Source organism: Entelurus aequoreus, linkage group LG12 (genome assembly GCF_033978785.1).
Source record: "Entelurus aequoreus isolate RoL-2023_Sb linkage group LG12, RoL_Eaeq_v1.1, whole genome shotgun sequence".
NCBI classification, from domain to species: domain Eukaryota; kingdom Metazoa; phylum Chordata; class Actinopteri; order Syngnathiformes; family Syngnathidae; genus Entelurus; species Entelurus aequoreus.
The window spans coordinates 34,431,864-34,452,700 of NC_084742.1; the positions used below are offsets into that span (position 1 = coordinate 34,431,864).

The 20,837-nt window shown below is 41.0% G+C and overlaps 1 protein-coding gene across 3 annotated transcripts in view; it reads right to left on the reverse strand.

Moving 5' to 3' along the window:
• Positions 1-221: 221 nt before the first annotated feature.
• Positions 222-20,837, reverse strand: part of LOC133662088 (F-box/WD repeat-containing protein 7-like) — a 35,112-nt gene continuing 14,496 nt past the window's right edge. The window contains exons 1-12 of one of the 3 annotated variants that reach the window (XM_062065762.1): positions 9,149-9,499; positions 6,546-6,628; positions 6,338-6,473; positions 5,924-6,058; positions 5,716-5,839; positions 5,509-5,633; positions 4,940-5,056; positions 4,530-4,711; positions 2,276-2,568; positions 2,063-2,206; positions 1,836-1,985; positions 222-1,764 (exon numbers count right to left, since the gene is read on the reverse strand). In XM_062065762.1, the coding sequence (XP_061921746.1) occupies positions 1,586-1,764; positions 1,836-1,985; positions 2,063-2,206; positions 2,276-2,568; positions 4,530-4,711; positions 4,940-5,056; positions 5,509-5,633; positions 5,716-5,839; positions 5,924-6,058; positions 6,338-6,473; positions 6,546-6,628; positions 9,149-9,187 (1,707 nt within the window). In that variant the 5' untranslated portion in view covers positions 9,188-9,499 and the 3' untranslated portion in view covers positions 222-1,585. Of the gene's footprint in view, positions 1,765-1,835; positions 1,986-2,062; positions 2,207-2,275; positions 2,569-4,529; positions 4,712-4,939; positions 5,057-5,508; positions 5,634-5,715; positions 5,840-5,923; positions 6,059-6,337; positions 6,474-6,545; positions 6,629-9,148; positions 9,500-20,837 lie in introns of those variants that run through there. The other 2 variants (XM_062065763.1, XM_062065764.1) reach the window with 2 other exon arrangements.

Sequence of the window (20,837 nt, forward strand, 5' to 3'; positions counted from 1 at the left end):
TATGTATGTATATATATATACCTGTATATATATATATATATATATATATATATATATATATATATATATATATATATATATATATATATATATATATATATATATATATATATATATATAGGTATATATACATATATATATATACATATATATATATACATATATATATATATATAGGTATATATATATGCTACAACCCAATCAGTATCAATTGTGGCAGTTCCCCGTTACCAGTAGATATAGCCATTGACCCCATATTGTTTTATACTAATAAAGTTAGTGTGCGAGTAAAGTTACACTGACGCAGAAAGTGGCCGTCAGTTGCCATGGTCACAGACTGAGCCTCGGCCAACTACAGTCACTTAGTTAATTTACATTGATCAGTTGTGTCTCTCCCAATTACCTTGAGTGCTTTTGAAAAAAGCTTTATCAGGCATTTTAAATCAGACCGAATCAAACTGCCACCTTGATATAGGTTGCAGCATTTTTAACAGGATATCCTTCTGGTTCAAGTGCACATGACAATAGTCGAGTTTGTTTTAGTACCCAAACCATACAATTAAAAGTGGAAAAAACCTTACCGGCTGCCTTAACAGGAAGATGTTGGCTCACCTGTCAAGCTATTTTCACAAGTTGCTATGATTTAAACGTACATATTGTCAGTCTTGTTAATGGACAGTGCAAGAGAACAAATGCAATGTTAGCCTTCCTTCTAAAGCATAGATGTGAAGAATCTACTGTAAGTGACTCTTCACCACCCTTATCAGTGAGTCAGCATTTTACAAAAGTTCTGTTTATTGACACTTCTCTGCTCCTCATTCCTCCTTTAGTTTTTTTTCCAAATAGAAAAAACAGAATATGTACACCCTTTTGTTTTGCAATTTACATTATCTTACACGATCACACACATACACAACCCAACATCCAGAGATGAAAACGTGCACAGATAGCACCTGTTGCTAGGGCAAACTCCACCAAACATCCACCAACTTGTTGTAGGTGTTGCTTGGCAACACATCCCATCAGCTTCATACCTGGTAGAGAGGAATTGTTTTTAATTATCGATCCTATTCTCTCCTTAAAACTTCAGTATTGTATTTGTGGATTATTTGGTGTTCATTGTTCAGATAATTAAGTCCCAAATCATAATTTTCAGTGGTCATCTAAAACCAGTCATCAGTAATTATTGGGATAGAAAAGAAATTAGTTAGCACTGGATGAAAAACATATTTTGCTGTGTTTGGCCAGCCAGTATTTGGCTGTGTATGTGCAAATAGTTGATTGATGACAGACCTAATGAGGGAAATGATCCCCAATGATCTCGTCCACCAACTTTTTTAACTTCCACACACGACAAAATACACTGAACAACACTGATGCAAAATGAGGTCTGTTGCTATGGCAACACTGATGCGATCAGTGTTAAGCGCCTCATTGGCTAGCAGCAATAAGTACTGCCTCCTCTCGCTACATTCATCCCCTCGACATTCACTTGTTGTCATGGAAATGTTTAGCTTTATCAAACTGCCACCTTCAAGTTGACTGCCGCCCCAGACTTTGGTTAAAGACGTAAGCTGGTCAGTTCTTAGTAAATATCCTCTTTTCCGTCGTCCTTGTCCGACTCGGTCTGTTTCTTTGGGTCTGTCTGTCTGTCATCCAAGTCGAAGTCCAGCACCAGGAGTTTGGTCCCTTCTGTCCCATTCCTGCTGCCAGCAGCACATACCAATCGAGTGTCTGAGGCTTTGATGCGCCACACCACGCCACCTGTTGGGAAAATTTCCACATCATAATGGCTTCATTGAAAAAGGACAAAAAGTAGAACAGTGGACACTCACCAGATTGCCGACTCTGCAGTGCCACCACATCCCGCAGCCAGGCACCGGTCCGGAGATCCCACAATTTGACCGTTCCATCATCCGAGCTGGACAGAACCAGATCTCTGCAGAACTGCAAGCACGTCACCGCCGACTGGTGCTTGTTGGGACCTGATGGGAACACCGTCGCACTGGGACTTTAAATTTTTGACAAGACAAGTTTTTGTGAGCTTTTCATGACGACTTACCTTGCAGCGTGTGCAGACACTGTCCAGTCCGGATATCCCACACTCGCACAGTGGAGTCAGCATTCCCAGACACCAGGATGTGGTCACGCAGCTCCATCCCACTGGTCAGTGACTGGTGGCCTGTCAGTGTGTGGACACACCCACCTGGAGGAAGACACGCCAACTTGAACACTACTTTCACTATGCTCTTCTGCACAATGGTAAATGTCCCACCTGTCTCTACATCCCACACTCGGATGGAAGTGTCCAACGAGCCGCTCACCACAAAGGCGCCATCGAACTGCAGTGAATAAACTCTGTTGGTGTGCCCCTGCAGAGTGTGCAGGCATGCCTCCGACTCAGGGTCCCACACTTTCACCATGTAGTCGTATCCTCCCGACACCACGCGGCGACCGTCGTACTGGACGCAGCGAACCGCCGCCACGTGACCAGTCAGCACATGCTCGCAGCGGCCTGTCGTTACATCCCACACGCGCAGTGTTGTGTCCCGGGAGCCTGACACCACCCTGAGAGAGGTCACGGTTGGCACTTTTTAATCTGTTCACCCACTTTGCAGTAAAAAAATTACACCCAATGATGTAACTCTTCTATTTCTGAACAGCTGCACACAAAAGGGAAACGGGCACCAGAATGTTTTCTGTGCAGTTACTTTTCTGATAGCTACACCACATAGTGGTAATTCTGTGGAGCCTCCATGGTCAATGCGGGCACAGCATGATGACACCAAAACAGACATTCTGTTTCAACACCAATGATGTTGTCATTCTGTCGTCACAATTATTGCTTTATTGATGTGCTTTTGGTGCATGGCAACATGACAGGGAAACCGCTAAATCCTACCCTGGACTCTAATGGGTTAAACCCCAAAGTGTAATTGACTGGAAATTTCTCACAAAGCTCAATGTGTTTAGATGTGACTATTTCCCACAAATTTGGCACACACCTTTAGGGGACTGACGAGCACCTGCCTGTAAAATAGTTTGGTTTGCTGTCATTGTTTTTATATACGATTTAGGCAACAGGATCACTATGTATTGCATTTTTTATTATATATATATAATTTACTTCTATGCTATTTATAACCTACTTATTTAAATTCTTATGTCCATATATAGAGGTGTAACAATTCGTTTTAACGATTCAATCTTTTTGTTTGCTGATACGATTCAGGGGCGATCTTTTTTTTATTTTTTTTATAACGATAAGATCCGAAACGTGCAGCATGGTGGAACAGAGGTTAGTGTGTGTAACTCACAATACGAAGGTTCTGGGTTCGCGCCCCGCTTGGGGTCTTTCTGTGTGGAGTTTGCATGTTCTCCCCGTGACTGCGTGGGTTCCCTCCGGGTACTCCGGCTTCTTCCCACCTCCAAAGACATACACCTGGCAATAGGTTGATTGGCAACACTAAATTGGTTCTAGTGTGTGAATGTTGTCTGTGTTGGCCCTGCGATGAGATGGCGATTTGTCCAGGGTGTACCCTGCCTTCCGCCTGAATGCAGCTGAGATAGGCTCCAGCACCCCCCGCGACCCCGAGAACGACAAGTGGTAGAAAATGGATGGAAGATCCGAAACTATTCAATGAGGTGAAATCTATTCAGTAACTTTTTAGCAAAAAAGTGTGAATAGTCAATAGTGGTTACTGGATACTGCAGGTGAGGTTTCCTATATTCCTGTTATACAGGGAATTCTGTATTAATGACGTATGGATACAAACAAGCAAGTAAACAATTAATGGCCAATGCTTTCGCATCTTATTTGAATAAAGTGCAAGCAGAAACCCTTTTTGCTCACATTTTCAACATTCAAGCAAGTTTCAATAAAAGTACAGTACACACACACACACTACACTTACTGTTTTGTGCCGTTTGCGTTTATGACTTTTCTCGACCACCGTAATTATCCGCCATTTTTGTTTTGCGGACGCCACAGACGGGAAAAAAGACTTAACTTTTTAAAATCTTTTACAATCAAATCAAATTATAAATGCTAAACTTTATATAAAGTCTGCCGTTCTTAAATCCACTGTTTTTGTTTTTCTAGTATTTATAAAATCGATCGATTCCCTTTTAAAACCATCTTGGACCGATACCTATCTTTTGGAAGGCAAACTTGCCGAGCACAGATCGATAAACTTGAAATTTAGGAATATAAATCAATCTATTGATATATTGATCAGTCGTTACAACCCTAGTATATATTATTGTTCTTGTGGTACTGTTTGGGCTAATTTTGGGACATGGGGTACAAAATTTTGTGCTGTTGCATGTCTGCTGGTATGACAAAGTTCCTTGAAAATCAGAGCAAGGTTGGTTAAAAATATGGCTGTTATCATTCCTCTAATAATCATGTAACTTTGATGATGTCAGTACTACATGCTAGCATGTCTTCCAAAGCATTTTGACTACAACCCATTGGGGGGCACCACAAATGTTTGTTGCCATGGAGATGTGCTGGAAAAGTGTCTCACCGGTTGCCGTGCAGATGCATGCAGCGCACGGTGGACGTGTGTCCATAGAGCGTGTGGACGCAGTCCCCGCTCTCAGCGTTCCACACCCGCAGCGTCCGGTCTGTGGAGCCGCTGATCACCGTAGCACCTGCCATCTGACTGCACCACACCCCGCCTGTGTGACCAGTCAAGGTCCGCAAACACTGTGTAAATGAAGGAAAAAATAAATTTGTGACCTTGAAGTGTTGTCATGGCAGTTGCCGTGGTGACCACAGAAAAACTACATCTTGCCTTCTGATGCAGAGAAAGTGCGTGCTTATGTATTTAAGTGTGTCTGCCTTGAGGCTGCAGGCGTGACTGCTTCCAAGAATTGCCAACCGAAACTCAGCCGCTTGTGTTTTCAGTCAGTTGACAAGACACGCATGTCTTACCTTGCCGGTGACGGCTGACCACACTTTGAGCGTGTTGTCATCAGAGCCACTGATAATGAGGTCGCCGCTGAACTGCAGACAGGTTATTACGTGGTCGTCGTGACCTTTCAACTCCTGCTGGCAGAAGCGCACAAGCTCAGTTTGCATGTCAAATAGAGGCGCAGCCTGTGTGTGTACAGTAGATCCCTGTTTATTCAAGGTTTGGTTTTTGCTCCCACAAAATTAGCACATTTAATTTCTCTGCTTTAAATTACATTTTCTTTTGATAGTGTAGTGGATTGTCAACAAAAAGGGGTTTGATGACGATATAAATTGCGGCAGCTAATAATCCAACTGAAACGTGTAAGCTTTGACAAGACATGACATGCAACTGCACATTTTGTAAGTACAATAGTATACATTACGCCTGTAATTGTTTAATGTGTCAAACTGAATTTAAAATGGGTTTAATAACAGAGAAATTGTATTTTCAGGACGTTTTATAGATGCGTTTATTATTGGCAGTTTTTTGCCATTCTTGTGGAATGTAACTCCCACGAATAGCGGGGATCTACTTCATACCAAAATACCTTCGCCTTCCGCGTGTCTCCCTTCTTCCAGTTGTTCTCGATGCGGTGTTGTCGGATGTAGGTCGACTTCCACACGCTAACCACCTCGCACTTTCTGCGTCGAGGGGGCGAGCGCTCTGATATACCTGCATGGGGGAGATATTGTGTTAGTGGCGTGATGCGAATACTAGGTGGCATCAATAGCATAGGCGCTGAGTGCTGGCGTACCTTCTTCATGGCACTTCTCCCTCCACAGCAAGTTGTCCTCAGCCAAGGTCCTCCAGTACCTGCAGGTCTGGGCGGCCTGCAGCAGGTCTCTGGGAGCCAGGAAGGTCAGCACGTACAAGGCCAGCTACAATTGAACACATGCACGCCATCGTGTTTATATACACACCAAACAGACTGGTGACTGAGCGTTAAAGGCGGGTGTTCGCACCTCTTTGGGCAGCAGCGATATGAAGTCTCTCTGGAACTGAGGCTCAATAACCTGCATCATGTGCTTCACTTGGCCTGTTTCACACCTGTCAATCAACTCATCCAGAGCCAGCAGCCTCTCGGGACCGCTCCAAGCCTGCAAAGGAAACAATGAATTTGTTTTATTTCTATGTACTTGCATCTGTTTTGAGTGCATTTCTGACAATGTTCCCCATCCATTTAGCATCTCCACCCGAGCGACAGATGCTCATTGAACGAATGCTTTACGTAAGAGCAGCTTGGAGGCAGCATTAAGACAGCCGAGACACTTTGCGTGCACTCTGTGTCTTTATGTGGACATTTTAATGCAGCATGAGCCTCTAACATCAGTGCTAACGCTAAATGCAGGCTAACATGGACAAATCCGCACACTTGCCTGAAACGTGTGAAGCCAGTCCTGTAGACCAGAGGGCGGCGGGCCAGAGGTGACGCGCCGCCGCTGGGCCGAATGTCCATTGGCCAGGCGGAGGTCCCCGAATGTGGTGGGCGTGGCTTGAACCAGACTGGAAGGACTGGAGAGGAGAGAGGGAAAGTGTTAGCGAACAGCTGATTTTTTTCCTGAGTACTGGAATGTCTGATCATACCTGAAGTGGCCTTTGCCTTTGCAATGCTTCTTCCCAGAGGAGAAGGTTCGGCCGTCTGGGCCGTGATCCAACTTCCTCTTCATCTGAATAAAGACAAGGTGTTCTTTATTTACGCTCTTCAGTATTGATAACTGTAAAATGTTCTGTTTGCAGGGAAAACATCTTAAGGGAAAACGTTTTGTTAGCTGGGCACACAGTCTTGGTTGCAAACAACACCGACACACGCAGGTGCACAGCGTAACTGACTGTAATGTAACCGCACCACGGCAGTTACATTTGGTATCCACCTACTTTCCCCATATTAAACAGAATGACTTCACAAAATAATCCATAAACTCTAAATAAAGATTTGTTATTTAGTCAACACAATCAAGACAGAGGGTAAATTGTAAGCACGTGACAAAGGAAGACAATCCTTTCTTTTAGGGCCCAACCAGGAATGCAGAACATGACAGGAATGTTGCCAGTGCAGCGCTGCTCCAAAATAGAGCAGCACGCCAAGAGATGCAGCACTGGTCAGCATGTGGGCGTGAACATCGTTCAGATGTGACCCACACTGCAGTCCTATACTTACACCACAATACCCCCACCCCCACGCACACACGCATCTGGCTCCTCCAAACGCATTCTGGGTCAAAATCTTATTTTTATTTGCTCAAGGTTAACCACTGTAATGAAATACACTAGATGAACGAGCGTCACATATCAGAAATAATCTGATCTACTTCAAAGCAGCAAATTACGTGGCAGTGTGTTCCACCAGCTTATGGCTATGAGGTGATGGTGTGAGGTTATCATGCATGGCAGACGAACACTGACACATGCACAGCGTGGCCGATTGTATTGCAATTGCTTGTCAGTGGTTACATGGCACATTACAGTAACGTTACAGTACCTCATAGTAATATTACACTCACTTAGGCAGCTGCACGCCACCAAGCAAGATAAGAACAGAACAAATCAAGATAACGTCTCACCACCATGCAAAAACTGTAGTGGGCTGCATTTATTTTCAGCAGCGCACAGACTGTTTTTTTAGACTTATCGCATCAAGGAGGAAAAAGTGTTTCTGGTCGAAGTTATAAGGAAGACAAAGAAAGGGAACACATGTTTAGAGGACATCAGAGAGGCACATTTCAAATAATGTTTTACAGACTCATGTGATGCTGTTTATCCACCGACAAATAATAAATCATTAAATATACTAACTGAACACTTCATTACACCAATAACAGCAGCATGGTAAAATGTTCTCCCTTCATTTTTTGTAATACGTGTTTGGAACTACCTGTATATTTAAGCCTAGAAAAAAGCAGACAATTGTCTATTTTTAACTGAAAAATGTATCAACCTTCAGAGTTTTAGGTCCTCTAATATCGAATTAAAAAAAAAAATCCATAAAGGTTGGGCACTGGATACCTTTGACAACCACCACCTTTCACAATAGAAAGACGCCACAAAATAATAAAAATAATCAACAAAGTCAAAATGAAAATGTGTCATTAAATGAATTCAACACTAATGCATAGAGCTGAGGAGAACTTGTAAAGGCGTATAGATATAGAAATGTTATCGTATACAAGGACTGCGCGCACACACACAAAAAAATTAAATCTTGAGTCACACTAACATTCTTGTTTAAAAAAATGTTACCTTACAAGCTGCATCAAAAACTAACTGGTATTCTACTGAAGAATTCACACTGTTCTATCATTTTGTCCCCAGATAGCCAGTTAGCTTCACTCCCCTGGCTTGCTGGCTGTCAATAATTAGCCTCCCGGAGAAGCGATTCTATGAATTAACTGGCTTTTCGGTTGACTTTGTCCTTACTACGAACATTTACACCAATTTTTTGACATAATAGATTTTTTTCAGTCTGCGTTAACGGTCCTTCTTCCCATAAAAGGATGGCAGAAAGACGATTAGAAGTTTTTAGAACAAGGGTTAAAGCAGAACAAGACATGGACTCTTATCTTAATGAGACTAATCATAAACAACGGTGTTATTTATTTGAATATGAGCACAGAAAACATAAGACAGTGTGTTTGAGTGAAAAGAAACGTCCAAGAGAATAGCAATCTCAGGAGAATCCTAAATGACCGTAAAATGATCAAAATAAAATACACTTTGAATGAACTTTACATTCAGTAGAGGTAAGCAATGCAATGCATCTGGTTTTGCTCTAATAAAAAACAAGCATCCCAAATCATGCATGTTAGGTTAATAGGTTAAGACTCTAAAATTGTCCATAGGTGTGAATGTTTGTTTGTATGTTGTGATTGACAGTCCATCTATGATGGACCCGCCTCTCATCCCTAAAGTCAGCTGGTTTAGACTCCAGCTCTCCCTAATGAGCTATAGAATATAAGTGTAGAATATGGATGGACGGGGAAAGAAGCAACGCTACGATGCACCTCACAGCCGCAAAGGTGAGCATTGATCCGAAGATGAAGTGATGCAATCAATCAATAATCAAGTCAACATCCAAGCCGCAGTGAGCCACGCGCACGCGCAGGGAAAAACGCCGTGTCATCCCGTTCCACGCGCGTGGCACCCTTCAATACCATTAATAATATTAGTAATCTATCTAAAAGCCTGCTTACCTTGAAGAAGATGAGCTTCAAGGTGCCGTAAAATCCCATGGTCACCCCCTCCCCGGTGGCTGCCACCGCAATCCTCCAAATAACGACGACGACGCAGCGGAGGCAGAAGAGGCTCTTCTGTGACGTCGACTGTCCACCCGCGTGTCCCCCTTGCCGCCGCTAAAAGTCGATAAATGTGAACTGAGAAAGCATTCAAAATCCACGCAGGGAAGAACAGCGACGGTATGCGGAGCTTCCGGCGGGGACATGCAGCGACATGCTTTGCTGAGAGCCCGCCGTGGGAGGGAGGGAATGCGGCGAGTGAGAGGAGGCGGGGTCGGCGGACGCGGACGAGTGGCGAAGCACCGTTGGAGTGCGGAAGCCAGTTTGAATGGAACTTTATTGACGTCACAGCAAATAACGTCATAGGCAAGTAAGTGGGAATGCTGACAAATTTGGTATCGATTCAAGACCAAGTAAATGAACAATATTGCCAGCACTGATAGTGAAACCGACACGTGTTACTCAAAACATGTTGAAACTATTTAATTTTCCAAATAATGTATGTATATTATTAGACTTAGACATTAGACACATTTTATTGACCCACAGGGGAAATTATTCCACATAGCTCAGTTTCAAAGGATGGAAAGGATAATGCAGGTATTAAGTAGATTAAAAATGTACCATAGTAGCAATATAAAATATAACATATATGTAATTATTACATATTATATATGCACTAGTATATAATATATACTAGGGCTGTGAATCTTTGGGTGTCCCACAATTCGATTCAATATCGATTCTTCGGGTCACGATTTGATTCAAAATCTATTTTTTTTTTCAATTCAACACAATTCTCGATTCAAAAACGATTTTTTCCTGATTCAAAACAATTCTCTATTCATTCAATACATAGGCTTTCAGCAGGATCTACCCCAGTCTGCTGACATGCAAGCAGAGTAGTAGATTTTTGTAAAAAGCTTTTTATAATTGTAAAGGACAATGTTTTATCAACTGATTGCAATAATGTAAATTTGTTTTAACTATTAAATGAACCAAACATATGACTTATTTTATCTTTGTGAAAATATTGAACACAATGTGTTGTCAAGCTTATGAGATGCGATGCAAGTGTATCAATCAATCAATCAATCAATGTTTATTTATATAGCCCTAAATCACAAGTGTCTCAAAGGGCTGTACAAGCCACAACGACATCCTCGGTACAGAGCCCACATACGGGCAAGGAAAAACTCACCCCAGTGGGACGTCGGTGAATGACTATGAGAAACCTTGGAGAGGACCGCATATGTGGGTAACCCCCCCCCCCCCCCTCTAGGGGAGACCGAAAGCAATGGATGTCGAGTGGGTCTGACATAACATTGTGAAAGTCCAGTCCACAGTGGATCCAACACATCAGCGGGAGTCCAGTCCACAGCGGGGCCAACAGGAAACCATCCCGAGCGGAGACGGGTCAGCAGCGCAGAGATGTCCCCAACCGATGCACAGGCTAGTGGTCCACCCGGGTTCCCGACTCTGGACAGCCAGCACTTCATCCATGGCCACCGGCCCTATGCAACTCCCCCTCGCAAGGGACAGGGGAGAAGAGGAGAGAAGAAAAGAAACGGCAGATCAACTGGTCTAAAAAAAGGGGGGTCTATTTAAAGGCTAGATTATACAAATGAGTTTTAAGATGGGACTTAAATGCTTCTACTGAGGTAGCATCTCTAACTGTTACCGGGAGGGTATTCCAGAGTACTGGAGCCCGAATAGAAAACGCTCTATAGCCCGCAGACTTTTTTTTGGCTCTGGGAATCACTAATAAGCCGGAGTTCTTTGAACGCAGATTTCTTGTCGGGACATATGGTACAATACAATCGGCGAGATAGGCTGGAGCTAAACCGTGTAGTATTTTATACGTAAGTAGTAAAACCTTAAAGTCGCATCTTAAGTGCACAGGAAGCCAGTGCAGGTGAGCCAGTATAGGCGTAATATGATCAAACTTCCTTGTTTTTGTCAAAAGCCTTGCAGCCGCATTTTGTACCAACTGTAATCTTTTAATGCTAGACATAGGGAGACCCGAAAATAATACGTTACAGTAATCGAGACGAGACGTAACGAACGCATGAATAATGATCTCAGCGTCGCTAGTGGACAAGATGGAACGAATTTTAGTGATATTACGGAGATGAAAGAAGGCCGTTTTAGTAACACTCTTAATGTGTGACTCAAACGAGAGAGTTGGGTCGAAGATAATACCCAGATTCTTTACCGAGTCGCCTTGTGTAATTGTTTGGTTGTCAAATGTTAAGGTGGTATTATTAAATAGATGTTGGTGTCTAGCAGGACCGATAATCAGCATTTCCGTTTTCTTAGCGTTGAGTTGCAAAAAGTTAGCGGACATCCATTGTTTAATTTCATTAAGACACGCCTCCAGCTGACTACAATCCGGCGTGTTGGTCAGCTTTAGGGGCATGTAGAGTTGAGTGTCATCAGCATAACAGTGAAAGCTAACACCGTACTTGCGTATGATGTCACCCAGCGGCAGCATGTAAATACTAAAGAGTGCAGGGCCAAGAACCGAACCCTGGGGAACTCCGCACGTTACCTTGACATAGTCCGAGGTCACATTGTTATGGGAGACGCACTGCATCCTGTCAGTAAGATAAGAGTTAAACCAAGACAAGGCTAAGTCTGACATACCAATACGTGTTTTGATACGCTCTAATAAAATATTATGATCGACGGTATCGAAAGCGGCGCTAAGATCAAGAAGCAGCAACATAGATGACGCATCAGAATCCATCGTTAGCAATAGATCATTAGTCATTTTTGGGAGGGCTGTCTCCGTAGAGTGATTTGCCCTGAAACCGGATTGAAAAGGTTCACAGAGATTGTTAGTCACTAAGTGTTCATTTAGCTGCTGTGCAACAATTTTTTCGAGAATTTTGGAAATAAACGGAAGGTGGGAGACCGGTCGGTAGTTTACCATGAGGTCAGGATCGAGGTTAGGTCTTTTGAACAGAGGATGAATAACCGCTTTTTTGAATGCTAGGGGAACAGTGCCGGAGGAAAGTGATAAGTTTATAATATTTAACACTGATGGACCTAATAATACAAACAGTTCCTTGATAAGTTTCCCAGGAAGTGGGTCAAGTAAACATGTTGTTTGTTTTATCCCACTTACACGCTGTAATAATTCCTCTAATGTTATTTCATCAAAAATAGAGAGACTATTTTGGAGGGCAGTGTCCGTCGTATATACAGTCGTATTTGTGTTAATAGAACCCAGTTGTAGCTGGGATGCGTTGTCTTTAATCTCCTTTCTAATGAGTTCAATTTTCTTATTGAAGAAATTCATAAAATCATCTGCCGAGTGGGTGGAGCTACTGGGAGGAGTCCCTTGTTGGGTTAGCGATGCTACTGTACTAAACAGAAATTTAGGATCGTTTTTGTTGAGGCGGATGAGATTTGAGTAGTATTTAGCTTTAGCTAAGGTAAGCATGCGTTTATAAGTTATTAAACTATCACTCCATGCTTGATGGAAAACCTCAAGTTTAGTCGCGCGCCATTTGCGTTCCAGTTTTCTACATGATAATTTATGAGCTCTAATTTCTTCTGTAAACCATGGGGTGCGCCTTTTAGGGGCCCTTTTTTGCTTTAGCGGTGCTATACTATCAATAATTTCGCGCAAGGCATCGTCAAAGTTGTTAGTGAGGTTATCAATAGAGCCGACATAATTTGGGAATGGTGCCATTACCGAAGGCAGTAGGTCAGCAAGAGTCATCGTTGTGGCAGCATTAATGTTGCGGCCGCTATAGCAGTTATTATTATTATTAGCTTGTTGACAATGAGTCAAAACTTCAAATTTTATAAGGTAATGATCGGACATTACTTTAGTATATGGAAGTATCATAACTTTGGAGGTGGTGACACCCCTGACAAGCACTAGATCTATTGTATTACCGTTGCGATGGGTGGGTTCATGTATTATTTGTGTAAGACCACAGCTATCAATTATGGTTTGGAGCGCCACGCACTGAGGGTCCGATGGGGTATTCATATGGATATTAAAGTCCCCCATTATGATTATATTGTCGGCGTGCGTCACCAGATCAGCAACGAACTCTGAGAATTCACTGATAAAGTCCGAATAGGGCCCAGGGGGGCGGTAGATAACAGCCAGGTCGAGAGGTAGCGGTGTGACAGACCTCATAGTAAGCACCTCAAACGATTTATATTTATTATTTAGGTTAGGGGTAAGGTTGAAATTTTCATTGTATATTAGTGCGACACCCCCTCCCCTTTTAAGAGGACGGGCAACATGCGCATTCATATAGTTAGGAGGAGATGCCTCATTGAGCGCAAAAAATTTGTCTGGTTTGAGCCAGGTTTCGCTAAGACCAATGACGTTAAGATTGTTGTCTCTAATGACCTCATTAACTAATAACGCCTTGGGAGACAATGATCTTATGTTTAAAAAGCCCATATTATAGGTATTGGGCTGTTTTGACGAGTTTTTGTTAAGATTATCCGTAGTGGCAATATTAACAATGTTGCGTTTATTATGCGTAGTGCACTTTAAATAGTCTCGACCATATCTAGGAATTGATATGACGGTAATTTTCTGATTGCCTGCTTGGTGCTGCAATAGACTGGACATATCATAATTTGCCACCTCAGTAGAATGCATGTCCACCTCTGACACAGACACAACAGAAAAAACATTATGTGAATTGTGTATTATTCTAAGAGAATTGCTATGCGTACATGGATTATCCAGCCTGGCGCTGGCTAGTTCTAGCTTAACTGACTCCTCACCCGGACTAACAGACATTGTAATTGCCTGTGACCGGGCTTGCTCTAGTGTAGTCAGTCAAGTCAGGCTTAAATAGTAGTCTATGTTTCTAGACAGGATGATGGCGCCTTCCTGGTTAGGGTGAAGGCCGTCTCTCATCAGCAATCCTGGTTTGCCCCAGAAAGAGGGCCAGTTATCAATAAACGTTAGTCCCTGTTGCCTACAGTAGCTAGGCAGCCACTTGTTAAGCGAGACTAATCTGCTATACCTCTCATCATTGCCTCTCGCAGGCAGGGGGCCAGAGACAATTACTCGATGCCTGGACATCTTTCTGGCGAGATCACAAGTCCTGGCTATGTTTCTCTTTGTAATCTCTGACTGTCTCATTCTATTGTCATTGGAGCCAACGTGTACAACTATATTCGCATAATTAGTAAGCCACTGTGACACTATTGTTCTTTTTTTTTTTTTATAAATGTCTAATGATAATGTCAAGGAGGGATTTTTAATCACTGCTATGTTGAAATTGTAACTAATATTGTTACTGTTGTTGATAATATTCATTTTTGTTTCACTACTTTTGGTTTGTTCTGTGTCGTGTTTGTGTCTCCTCTCCATTGCTCTGTTTATTGCAGTTCTGAGTGTTGCTGGGTCGGGTTTGGTTTTGGAATTGGATTACATTGTTATGGTATTGCTGTGTATTGTTTTGTTGGATTGATTAATAAAAAAAATAAAAAAATAAATAAATAAATCCAAAAAAAAAATTACGTTTAAAAAAAAAGACAATCGATTCTGAATCGCAAGTGAGAATCTTGATTCGAATTAATTTTTTCCCCCACACAACTAATATATCCTGATATATTATATTATATAATATTTTTATATCATATATACAATATATAACAAATCCCAATTACCATGTACAAGATTACAGTATATGTAACAGCTGCAGCAAAAAAAAAAAAAAAAAAGGGCAGCATAAAATAAAGAGTAGATCCAGCAGAAAATATACATTATAAACAAAGACAGGTAGCTAACATAGAAGCGGTTAGGTAATAGACAGATATCATCTACTGCTGTATGGCGAGTGATTATACAGCTGGATGGAGTGCAGAATGAAGGAGTTCTTGAATCACATTATGCATGCGATTTCATCCATCCATCCATTTTCTACCGCTTGTCCCGTTCAAGGGACAAGCCTATCTCAGCTGCATTCGGGCGGAAGGCGGGGTACACCCTGGACAAGTCGCCACCTCATCGCAGGGCCAACACAGAGAGACAGACAACATTCACACTCACATTCACGCACTACATTACAAAAAATATTGCATTAATCATGTAAAAACAGATCAATCACACAATTTATTTTTTACTGCACAAACACCTGAAATGCGTTGCTGGTTGTCGGTGTACTGAGCTACTCAACTACAGAGCATGCGCACGCATGCGCATTAACGCTAAAGTTTTCCTCGAACAAATTAACAATCACGATTAACTACATTGTGTAAACTTTGTCACTCGCACTACAAGTAATTATTTTAAATTATATACATTTTATTGTGTCTTCTGATGACCAGTAAGCCTTTAGAAACTTACAACGTTAGTAAGTTCACATTGTATATTACCGGACAGTATGCAAAGCATGTAGCCGAGTGATTCTCAAACTGTGGTATGTGTACCACTAGTCAGAGCTGTGTGTAGAGAGAGTATGGCCAACCCAATTGCAAATTTGGTAGCGAACATGGCGCCCTGTAGTCACGTGATGGGCTTTTGAGAAATCAGAGAGAGTATGGCCAGAGTATCTCTTAAATGATTGGTCAAAAGCTCCTCACTTGACTATGGGGCGCCGTGTTTGCTACAAACTTTTCAACTGATTTGGCCATACTCTCTCTAAACACATCTCTGCCACTATTGTCAGAGTTGCATATAGAGAGAGTATGGACTCTTCAATGATTGGTCAAAAGGCACTCATGTAGCTACAGGGCGCCACGTTATGTACCAGTTTGAAGCCGCAGCTAAGCGACACCACACTTCTTCATTGCACTTTTTATTTTTTATTAAATAGTGTTTGTCGTGTAAACATGCCCTGTTGTGCGGCATGGAGATGTGCCACTTGCCACAAACGCGGGAAGCAAACACCGGAAGTGAAGGTATGCCAGGAAGGCTGGAGAGCAAATAAAAACAGTTTCTTGTGTGAGGTAAGCAAGCATACATACACATGGGAAACGTGGTATATCGCTATCTCAGTAACAGTGAATTAATAAACTTTGCACGACAGAACTTTGCATTAAAATTGCACCTTTTCCGCACGTGTATACAATATTCCAAACTAAACTAATACATATTGCAGTAAAAAGCAGCATTAGTTCAGTATTCAAGTTAATATGGTGATAATGAAATCAGGGAGCGATGACTCGCCACAGCAAAACCTTTGAAAAATAGCAAAAGTAAAAGCGCAGTGATTACAAACAATACATTGGAGGCAGACACCACAGTTGACATACTTCACACAAAAGTCATAATTTTTTCCATAATTGTTGGTCCAAAGCTAATGAGGATTTTGGCAAAATAAGGGTAATACGTTTATTTTTTGTTGTTGTGTTTTTTCCGACGTACATTTCTCAGACGGTAGCGTGTTAGAGAGCTGCTGGTCACTAAACACTGCCTGCATGTAGTAGTGGAGTGCATCAAAAACGACGCAAAATCACTCAAAAATGATTATTATATATACTACTTTGACAAAATAAAAGCATATATTATTGTACGTTTATGAACTGGAGTATAATTAAAACTATATTTAGACTTATTCTTTACATTTATTTCGTCAGGAAAAGTAACGTCAGAACGACTCTATTGCATGCTTCCGAGGTACCAAACACAGCCCCTCTCGTTTAGTTGTCCATATTCTGCCTATACACCCTCTGCTACTAGAAGTATGCAGTCTGCATCTAGTGGTACACTAAAGAATGACTCGATTTAAGTACAGGGTTTCCTATATTCCAACACAGTGTTACTATTCAAACTGTGTTTAAGGTTACAGAGACCAAACATATCAAATTTGTACCAGGAATTGATTTACGTGGACCCCGACTTAAACAAGTTGAAAAACGTATTCAAGTGTTACCATTTAGTGGTCAATTGTACGGAATATGTACTGTACTGTGCAATCTACTAATACAAGTTTCAATCAATCAATCAATACATGTTAAATAAAACCTCTGCCTGGTTTTTAAAGCGGAAATGCACAAGACATTGATACAAGGTAAATTATACATATATGTCCTTTATAACTGACTTTGAAACAAAGTTGCAAAATAGTTGTATTAGTAAATTGAGACAACGTTGATGTCTAATGTTGGAACCACGTTGTTGGTTGGGAAATTACATAATTTCAATGGTCAAATCAATGTCACAACCTGACATTGAATAAAAGTCAAAAAGCATGTTGTGTGAATGTTGTATTTGTGCTGTAAAATATTGTTTGGAAAATGACCAAAATTCAATGGTCAAATCAACATCAGAACCCAACATTGATTAAACGTTGTCAAAAAGCCTGGTGTTTCAACTTAATTAAACAAGTTCTCAATGTTGTTTTAATGTCTTGTGCCTACTGGGATGAGTCCAAATTCACAACTTTTGTTGTAGATGATGCTACATATGTACATAATAAACCATGTGTTGTTAGTACATCAGTTAAGTAAAATTTGTAAATTACATTAATAAAATCCTGTAATTTGATATTGATATTATTAATTTCATTTTCTGGTAGATTAACAATACCAATAGGAGCTTTTTAAAACTCTGCCAGACTAAATTCCACATATTTGTCTGATGAACAGCATAACATCCTTTATTCAGAAAGTGCAAATATCTAAATTAAATACGTATTAAGACAAGTTGGTACACTTTGACAGCCAATTTAGACCTGTGAATGGCGAGAACGACACGAAAAGATGCTTAGTTCCATCCCCATTTTTTTTGCGACGATAAGTAATTATTAATCTAAATGGCAATATAAAAAGATTCTATCAGTCTGCATCCTAATGACAACTGACATTGTACAGTAAGTGATGTTTTATTATGTTTGTTGGCTCTCATAAAGTCTGCAGTGAGCAGTAATCGGTGATGATGTTGAAGAAAAAAGCGAATGTTGTGATGCGTTTTTGAAATTAATGTGTTGTGTATGCTTAAAATGAGCAAAGTACGTAAATCCATCCATCCATCCATTTTTTACCGGTTGTCCCTTTCGGGGTCGCAAATATTAAATGTTATTATAAAAGTGCCTGTTACTACATTACATATATACTTAGAGTGTGTTTATAAAACCTCCATGGAGGTGTTTGGATGTTTTTAAAGGGCTTTATAGGCAGAATAGAGCGACTCCCATAGGCCTTATTGTAAGCAAACTTTTGAGCAAATTTATTTACTATTTACAATACATAAAAATAATAAAAATGTATGTGTTCTTGTCTTCTATAAAGATTGTGAATGATAGGCAAAATTTAAAAAAAAGTGCAGTTCCCCTTAAATGAACACTTAGTTCTACTACGCAAGGTTGAAAAACCATCTCTGAACAGAGGAGGTGGTCTGCAACACCAACTGTCTCCCACATACAACACTGTACTTTCAACCATTCTTAAAAGACACTGCAATTTAGCTTCCAACAAATTACAGGAGTTAGGAACATTCTGGTCACAGAAGGTGACCAGAATGCCATTTGTTTACAACTGAATGGAATACTAACGTGGGTGTTTCCAACTATTTTGGACTGGTAGTAGTCGATCCACAGCGATTGTTCTGCCACACAATACCTCAATGCTAACAAGGGGAAATTACACTGTTGTTGGCTCTGACAGTTAGGATTGCTCATTTGCATCAAAACAGTTGTTTTTCTCACTACGATAGGGCAAAACCATCCTTGCCCAGGCACACCCTCCTGGTTTTGGAGTATAAATATTTGGGTTTTTGGCACCAGCAGCTAAACTAGATCTGACCAATCTAAGTCTATGAGGACAAACTGATGAAGCCTATTCGCATGAGAGGCGAAACGTCTTCAAAGACAAACCAAACAGTCCAGTTGCGATCGATTGAATGCCTTCAGATTACAATGACCTGGATGAATGAGAACATTCATAGACATGTGATTAGTCTGATTTAGAAAATGAATCGTTTGACAGCCCTATTATAAATACAAAAATATAAACCAATGTATCAATATGAATAAAATGATACAGTTATTACCTATATTACATATAATTGTTTCAGTTGAATAAAGTCAATATTGCAAAATAAGTAAACAAAACCAAAAACTACTATTGGTTCTAATTAAACTCCTTAGTACATGTTTGTACTTTTATAGGTATGCTTCATGTAAGGTACAGAAAAATATCCACCCATCCATTTTCTACTGCTTTTCCCTCTCGGGGTCGTGGGAGGTGCTGGAACCTCTCCCAACTGCACTCGAGCGGAGGGCGGGGTACACCCTGGACAAGTCGCCACCTCATTGCACGGCCAACACTGATAGACAGACCACATTCACACTCACATTCAGGTCAAACCCTCAGCTGGGGTTATTGGAGGTCAAGGGCTTTCTCAAAGCTGATTGACCAAAGGTTGTCACACATGTTATTAGACAGTCTCAGGAGGTCAAAGTTCAACACCTCTGCAGGCATCACCTGCTTTTATGTTGTCCCCTGCAGACTTCTTTTGCAGACAGTCTGGACAAAAACAGTACAGGCTAGATAAATAATTTTCCTTTTACTCGTAAAAGCACATGTAAAATACAAACACAAACATAAATATATTTTACTGGGATTTTCAGTGAAAAACCAACAAAAAGTGGTAAACAATTGTGAATAACAAAGAACATATTACATGATTTTCCAAATTTTACAATAAAAAGTATGACATGCAAAAGTATTTAGCCCCCACAAGTCAATCATTTTTGTGGAACCCCCTTTCGCTGCAATTACAGCCACAAGTCATTGTGGAGTATCGATATTCACTTCGACCTGCTTTGCACTTTCTTCTTTGCAAAACAGCTCAAGCTGAGTCATGTTGTCAACAGCTGTTTGCATATATTGCCACAGAGTCTCTATTGGAATCCATTCTGACTCATGGATATGTTTTGTTTTAAACTATTCCGTTGTACAAACCCCGTTTCCATATGAGTTGGGAAATTGTGTTAGATGTAAATATAAACGGAATACAATGATTTGCAAATCCTTTTCAACCCATATTCAGTTGAATATGCTACAAAGACAACATATTTGATGTTCAAACTGATAAACTTTTTTTTTTTTGCAAATAATCATTAACTTTAGAATTTGATGCCAGCAACACGTGACAAAGAAGTTGGGAAAGGTGGCAATAAATACTGATAAAGTTGAGGAATGTTCATCAAACACTTATTTGGAACATCCCACAGGTGAACAGGCAAATTTGGAAAAGGTGGGTGCCTTGATTGGGTATAAAAGTAGATTCCATGAAATGCTCAGTCATTCACAAACAAGGATGGGGCGAGGGTCACCACTTCTTCAACAAATGCGTGAGCAAATTGTTGAACAGTTTAAGAAAAACCTTTCTCAACCAGCTATTGCAAGGAATTTAGGGATTTCACCATCTACGGTCCGTAATATCATCATAGGGTTAAGAGAATCTGGAGAAATCACTGCACGTAAGCAGCTAAGCCCGTGACCTTCGATCCCTCAGGCTGTACTGCATCAACAAGCGACATCAGTGTGTAAAGGATATCACCACATGGGCTCAGGAACACTTCAGAAACCCACTGTCAGTAACTACAGTTAGTCGCGACATCTGTAAGTGCAAGTTAAAACTCTCCTATGCAAGGCAAAAACCGTTTATCAACAACATCCAGAAACGCCGGCAGCTTCGCTGGGCCTGAGC